General features: G+C 36.0%; 2 protein-coding genes across 2 annotated transcripts; one reads left to right on the plus strand and one right to left on the minus strand.

The window, feature by feature from the left end:
* The first annotated feature begins 499 nt into the window (after positions 1-499).
* On the plus strand, positions 500-1,731 carry LOC111897857 (probable galacturonosyltransferase-like 4). The gene has a single exon (XM_023893797.3). It carries the CDS (start codon positions 660-662, stop codon positions 1,716-1,718), a length of 1,059 nt encoding a protein of 352 aa, XP_023749565.1. The 5' UTR covers positions 500-659; the 3' UTR covers positions 1,719-1,731.
* Positions 1,732-2,125: 394 nt separating this feature from the next.
* On the minus strand, positions 2,126-6,561 carry LOC111897856 (RNA demethylase ALKBH10B). Its single transcript, XM_023893796.3, has 6 exons — positions 5,879-6,561; positions 3,540-3,700; positions 3,198-3,432; positions 2,984-3,099; positions 2,746-2,900; positions 2,126-2,678 (listed from the first exon to the last, which is right to left on the minus strand). The coding sequence occupies exons 1-6, from the start codon at positions 6,372-6,374 to the stop codon at positions 2,225-2,227; spliced, it is 1,617 nt and encodes a 538-aa protein (XP_023749564.1). The 5' UTR covers positions 6,375-6,561; the 3' UTR covers positions 2,126-2,224.
* Positions 6,562-7,204: the final 643 nt, after the last annotated feature.

Genomic DNA, 7,204 nt, shown 5'->3' on the forward strand with positions numbered 1-7,204 from the left:
TCAACCAAATTGGCCAAGAATTTCATCAACCAATTGAAGGAACAAACACTTAATGATGGAAAAACCTACAAAGCTATGAAATCGTAGCAATATCGATCACTCCATCAACCGACAACGAACTTAAAAGGTGAAAATTACTTTTGGCAACATATTTTTACCCATTACCATTTTCTAATCATGGATTCATCCCTGATCACACTGTAGTATTATGACCTGCCTATGTAAACTCTTTGCTTGATCTTGCATTATCTTCTTACGGTTATTTATAGCTTTAAAATGCTATAAATTGAAATTTTAGGCATGATTTTGAATTTTGAATTTCACTAAAACCCTTAAAAATCTTCATTAGTTTAATTTTTGCAACTTCAATATATGGCTCAATTGACAACCGTTGACTTTCCTAACTAGGGAAATTATATTTATACAGATTGCACGTTGGCTAAAAAGTCACCACTTATATATATTTTTCCGAATAATCTTGTCTTCCTCACAAATGAATATATCACCTCCATTTTTATCAATAAAATTGGATAAAAATCCCCTAAACTTTCTCTTAACCAGCCTCAAATGGCTGCTTCAAATCAAATCATTTCCCCAAATAATTTCGTACACCATCTTGGGTTTGACACACCATCCTGTAATGTAATACCAAAGACAGGATGGCCATTCGGAGAATCTTTTCTCTCTCTCCCCTCATCGGCCTCCTGTCTCTATTCTTAATCATCACCTTAATCCTCCTAACAACCACTGCTGCCACCACCAACATCCGCCTCAGCCTCACCAGAAAACGCTCAAAAGCTCTCCCCGTTTTCCGGGAAGCCCCCGCCTTCCGCAACGGCGACACCTGTACAAACACCCGTATACACATCGCCATGACTCTCGACTACAACTACCTCCGCGGGACCATGGCGGCTGTTTTGTCCATCTTGCAGCACTCGTTTTGTCCCGAAAATGTTTATTTTCATTTCTTATGGTCGCATTACGACGAAGAAATATATAAAAACATCAAAACGACGTTCCCGTATCTGAGGTTTAAAGTTTATAAATTCGATTCGAATCGTGTAAAGGGGAAGATATCGAAGTCGATACGACAAGCGCTTGATCAACCGTTGAACTACGCGAGAGTTTATTTAGGGGATATATTGCCGATGAATGTGAAGCGTGTGATTTATTTGGATTCGGATATTATAACGGTTGATGACGTGGAGAAGTTATGGAGAGTTGAGTTGGAGGAGAAGGTGCTTGCTGCACCGGAATATTGCCAAGCGAATTTCACGAGATATTTCACGAATAACTTCTGGAGGGATCCGGAGTTGGTGAAAACGTTTAAGGGTCGAAAAGCGTGTTATTTTAACACGGGGGTTATGGTTGTTGATGTGTTGAAATGGAGAAAAGGAAGGTATTCATATAAAGTGGAAAAATGGATGGTGGTTCAAAAGCAGAAAAGGATATATCATTTAGGTTCGTTGCCACCTTTTTTGCTTGTTTTGGCTGGGAATATTAAAGGGATTGACCATAGATGGAACCAGCATGGGTTGGGTGGTGATAACATTGAAGGAAAATGTAGGAGTTTGCACCCTGGTCCAATTAGTTTGCTTCATTGGAGTGGGAAAGGTAAACCATGGTTGAGATTAGACTCCAGGAAACCTTGCACTGTTGATCACTTGTGGGCCCCCTATGATCTTTATCGCTCCAAAAATCATATCCTCGAAGAATAATCACCATAATTAATGAGTCATTGTTTTGTTTGATTCATAAAAAAGCAAGAACCGAAACCGAGTGAATGGGTTTGGTTAACTACCTGCCAAGTGCCAAGGATGGAATCCAGTGTGGTGTCGTCCATGTTAATCTTCTGATCATCAAGTTATCAGAAAAGAATCTTGCATATGTTGGAATGGAGGAATGTATGTGCAAGTCCAAGTGTGAAGCCAACATGTTAAAATTTCATGACCTTAATCATGTTAGTTAAGTTAAAGAGTTTAGTCTAATTAATATTTTGTAGAAAGTAGTTAAGAATGTTTTGAAGACTAATATAGAATATTATAGATTATAGATATAGATTCACACTTTTTTTTTTCTTCAAGAAAAAAACAAAAAGAAAAAAAGAAAAAAACTAAACTGCCTATAAACTAATAAAAGTCTATTTAATTAATAACGAATTAATGCCAATTCTAATGTGAAATTTTAAGTGCTGCTAATAGAAAAACATGGGTTTAAATTTTAATTAAGCAACACTGATGCCTAAATCGGAGGTGGGGTCCGCTCTATGTGTTTCAGCTACAAGAAGACGACCTCGTTGTGCACGAGGAGGTAGATGTTTTGCGGGTTTTCTTGACCCGACAGTCCACGGTAAGAAAACTCCGGTGCCGCCACGGGGTAACCTTCTCGGGGTCATCACCATTGGACGGACTGGTGCTAACATAAGCAGTTGTGGAGCACGAAGGACGCCTACGCCCCATTTGGAAACGACACCTGTCCTATGATCACAGCCTTCAAGTGTTCCAGCCGGTACATGATTTGGAACACTTGGTTGCCACACTGTCATTGCTGATGATGTGTTCTCACAGGTGTCTGTGATTCGTACTTTAAAGAAGGTGACGCTGATTCGCTTAGTTGGAGATTGACACATGACGTGGCGAGCCATGTCAGCGCTGTTTCCCCTCATCACTAACAGGGATCTGTGTTTACAAAATAAGAAACATTATTATCTATATTATGCAATTTGAAATTATGGTATGTGCTTACCCTTGCTTTAGGGAGAGCATGAGTGATCCTTTATAGTTTCCATCGTTGTCGCAGACTAGAGTACGCCCGAAACCCATTGTTGATTCGGAAAGAAGAAGAGTGGAAATAGGTTGTTCTAGATGAGGTGGTTTTAAGAAAGGCTGTGAAAATTCACCCTGTATATATAAAAAAGAACAAGTAAAGCTTATGTATTATTATTGTAAATTAACATATAGTACATGTTTAGATTTAATTATACCTCATCAAAAAAGCTAACGATGCAACTGTTTGGTCGTCTGTTTTCAGAAATCAGATGACATTGAATCAGATTGTCGATGATGTTTTCAAGAGGGGCGGGAATTGGCTCCATGTGGCCTATATATATAAAATTAAACATGCAATGTTAATAATTAATTGTCATGCATGTTGATGTTGACTGTACCATTTAAAGAAATTGAAGATGAGGAGCTTACTATTTTGGGATTTGGTTGTGGCGTCATCTTTTATTTGACCAAAAATAGGAGCACCAAACTGAATGAGCTCTCGCTTGATTGCCTTTGACTGCTGGTTGTACTTGATAAACGTCTGACCTGAGAGTTGTCCGTTTTGGCCAGCAACTCGTAGTTGGTTCACATAGTCATTTAACTTGGAGAGCTCAGTGTCGTTAAGTATGTCTTCATACAACTTCAAACCTCTTACAACATTCACCTGTAGCTCAAATTCCAAATACACATTGTTAAGATCTTATATATGGATTATTATGAACTGTCTGTGTTTTTAAGATTATAAATTGAAACTGTAAAAAAGGAACTCGCCATATGTCCTTTTACAGACTCCTTGGCTACGAACCCTTTTGTCAGCTTGATCTTAGCACGCCGAGCCTCCCAGTCTTCTTTTTGTTGTTGTTCTTGATTTGAGCATATTAGCTCCTTGTTTTCTTCCTTGGTTTCTGCTAAATAATGAACCTCTTGAGATCCTGTAGTAAAACACACCACACATAACCAATAAACTTTTTGAGATCCTACAAAAATGTAATTGTAAATATTCCAGAAGGTGAACTGAAAGTAGCTCAACTAAAATGTATGCACTGATTGCTACTGAAACTAGATTTGATTTCGAAAATACGTATAAACAGTTTTTAATTGTCATTTGTGATACTTATCCATTTGTTGGGTAACACCTGCTATAAATACAGATTTATATCAGCATCTTCAGGCTTTTTTTTGCTTGTCCGGAATATTTAATTAACAGACCTCTAAAACGAATATAAGTTAGGGATTTCGAGCATCTTGCCTAAGCTTTTATTTCAACCCTTGAGATAGATTTCGTGATGCCCATTAAAATAAGTTCTAATAATGAAAAAACGTCACAAGACATATTCGCATAAGTTTTATTATTATTATTATTATTATTATTATTATTATTATTATTATTATTATTATTATTATTATTACATTCTGAACCAAAAGACGGAATAAAGTCATGAACTTTCACCTTTTGCCTTTTTATCCCGTTTAAAATTTTTATTTGGTAAAACATCATTTCCAGAGAAAAATGTGTACTAGAATATTTGTGACTTTTATGCAAATAACATTTAATTGTCTATTTGCGCCAAATGCCAATGAAACAAAATTTTGACCAATTGTCAAAAAAATGTAATTTTTGTCTACCTTACCGTGTAAAATAAAAAACGAAAAGTTATGCGAATCATTTTTATGCAATTAAGCCTTAAAAAATAGATCATATACAAAAAAATATTTCAACTTCAGGCTTTAAAATAAAATCACAAAACGACAAGTTAGCTAGTAAAAAAATAGATCATATACAAAAAACAGTTGGTGTAACGTCTTTTATGCAATTAAGCCTAAAAAAATACAAGCTTTAACTTTAGGTTTTAAAATAAAATCACAGTTAAAAAAAACTCGATGGGGAAACAATATTTATTTTTCTAAAAAAAAATAGACCATCGATAGTGGAAGAGCTACTCGGTCCATTCAAAATACACAACTGAGTTTACAAAGCATTCGGCATTGCCTTGGGATTAGCATCCAATGACAAAATTCAAACAGTACCCCCAAAAAGCAGTCGCATGTGGCGACTTCCGTTATAACGGATCTGGAACTGCAGCCAAACTCCCAATCTTTCCTACTTCAAAACTTTACTATTAATTTGATATCACAACGGCCTGAACTATTTCAATTTGTCAGATTAAATTATGTCAACATATTCATCCAAAACAACAGAATATTTATTAAAACTTTACGCCTATTATTCTAGTATATAATTTGATATTTATTTTTATTATTCCGTTTAAATAAAGAAAACCAAAGATTTTTACCAGTCTGACAGAATATTTTGATTTAAAAATCATTATTTATGTAAACAGAAACTACTCGATGTGAAAATAATTGGGTTTTGTCATAAGAAAGGTGCCAAATGCCAAGGTGGTAGTAAATGGACCTCCACACATCCCCAGGAAATCGGCCCATTGCTTTTTAGAACGCTTCGCTACTCCCCAAACTAACTGTATATTGCTCACACCATTTTAGATTGAAGCAAGACCTCGAAATGCTCACTTCTATCAAGTCATAGCAGGTAGCCAGATACAGTCAATTCGATCGAATGAACATTAACGATCTTGTCTCTTCCGTTGATGGAGAGAGTGACAGATAGGATGGAGACATTTACGTCGTAAATTTGGTCAATGCAAAGGACATGAGACAGAGCCCTCACAATTGAAAATTCTAAAAGACATCACATGAATCTATCTTTTTGGATGTAATTTGTAAATGGATATTAAATTGAAAAAATCAATGAAGTAACAAGGCACCCGTGCTAGATGCTCTGGCACTTCACTTTCCGTGGAAAAATTATCTATGGTTGTACATGCATCCATATGTGTGTATCTCAGGAACATGTATGTGAATTTATATAAGGTAGAAATTAAGAAATATGATCAATTATTAGGAAATTTACATATAGCATAAGAAACAGGGGAGCGAGATCTAATGTGTCGCAGAGTTTGCAATTAGAAATTGACTGATCCACTATAAGAGATCATAAGGAGATAATCTATTATGTATATGTATATAGAGGCAGAGATCAAATTCAAAACTATTAACGTAAATGTAAATAATGAAAAAAATTGTGTTACCTGTATCGGTGATCTCACTGTTTGGTGAATCGTCTCTGCTAAAATCTTCATCAATAACCTCAGCATCGCCATTTCCATTGCTTTCAGTGCACTCAAGCGAAATCTCGAGGTTTTTCTCTTCCACCGGAGAAGAAACATTGATTTCTTCGATTTTATCAATGCCTCCCAATCTCGTCTTCTCCTCAATCACCTTCTGAAGCTCCGCAGTAACGTCGGCGATGGAAAAATACTTCTGCATCTGAAGAATTGGGATCCAATTTAGTCTACGCTGGTGTATAGCAGCGAAAACAGTCTCGTACTCACATCTTCCGCCCTCTAATTGAGAGAGGTGGCCACACAGAGCGTCAATGATCGCGTTCGCTGCCGCAAACTCCCCCCGGAACCACGAAATAATTGCGTCCTTCGCAAACGCCCCAGGCATGATCATCCCCGGCTGTACCGGCATCATCGTTGGGACGCGATCTAAAGATGAAGAAACGCCGGATGCCGGCGCCATCCTCTCTCTTACAGCTACACAAAATAAAACTATAAGGCCTTTTCCCTCCGGGATATAACGACGGCCAGTCGGTGATTGATACTACCTCCGCCTAAAAAACTTGTGGAGATTTAGAGAGAGAAACAGAGAGCAATGGTGAGAGAGATGGAGAGAACGAATTGCATACAACGATCTGTATGTATAGGTGCACCTGTGTCTCTGCATATATAGTAAGTGAGTGAAAAATTAATACAAAAAAATAATAAAAAATTTCGGGGCCTATATTGCCAGGTCCGTACGTGTTGGGAAGCTTGCTGACTTGTCAGATTCTAATTCGCACATTTTGCTGGCGTGGCAGTATATTAACGAACTAATCTCGTTTAAGAAGGCTTGGGTGGCAAATTCTTCCATTCCCTAAGGGCCTCCATTTTTAATCATTCTTTAAATTATCATACAGGTTAATCAAATTATTGATTTACTTAAAATTGATTTACATTTAATAGATTAAGAGGGTGTTGAGATTTCATTTTAATATAAAAATGATTTTTAAACAAAATAACTTATTGGTTTATGATAGTAAGATGTTTTTAAAAATAAGAATCTAACTTATTAAAGTCTCATTTTTTTAAAGGTTATGTAAAGTTTTAAAAGTTATTTTTATATTGCCAAACATTGATTTTGAACTTAATGACTTTTCAAAAAGTCAAAAAGCCAATTAATTTTTTTAAATAAAATCTCAAACACTTTAAAAGACATTAAATTGTTTAATGAAAAAAAAACATTAAAAATAATCCGCTGAACTATATATAGTTAAACACATTGTAGGAATTAAATGTTAAACTTGTAGTTGT

Source organism: Lactuca sativa, chromosome 8 (genome assembly GCF_002870075.4).
Source record: "Lactuca sativa cultivar Salinas chromosome 8, Lsat_Salinas_v11, whole genome shotgun sequence".
Classification (NCBI taxonomy): Eukaryota; Viridiplantae; Streptophyta; class Magnoliopsida; order Asterales; family Asteraceae; genus Lactuca; species Lactuca sativa.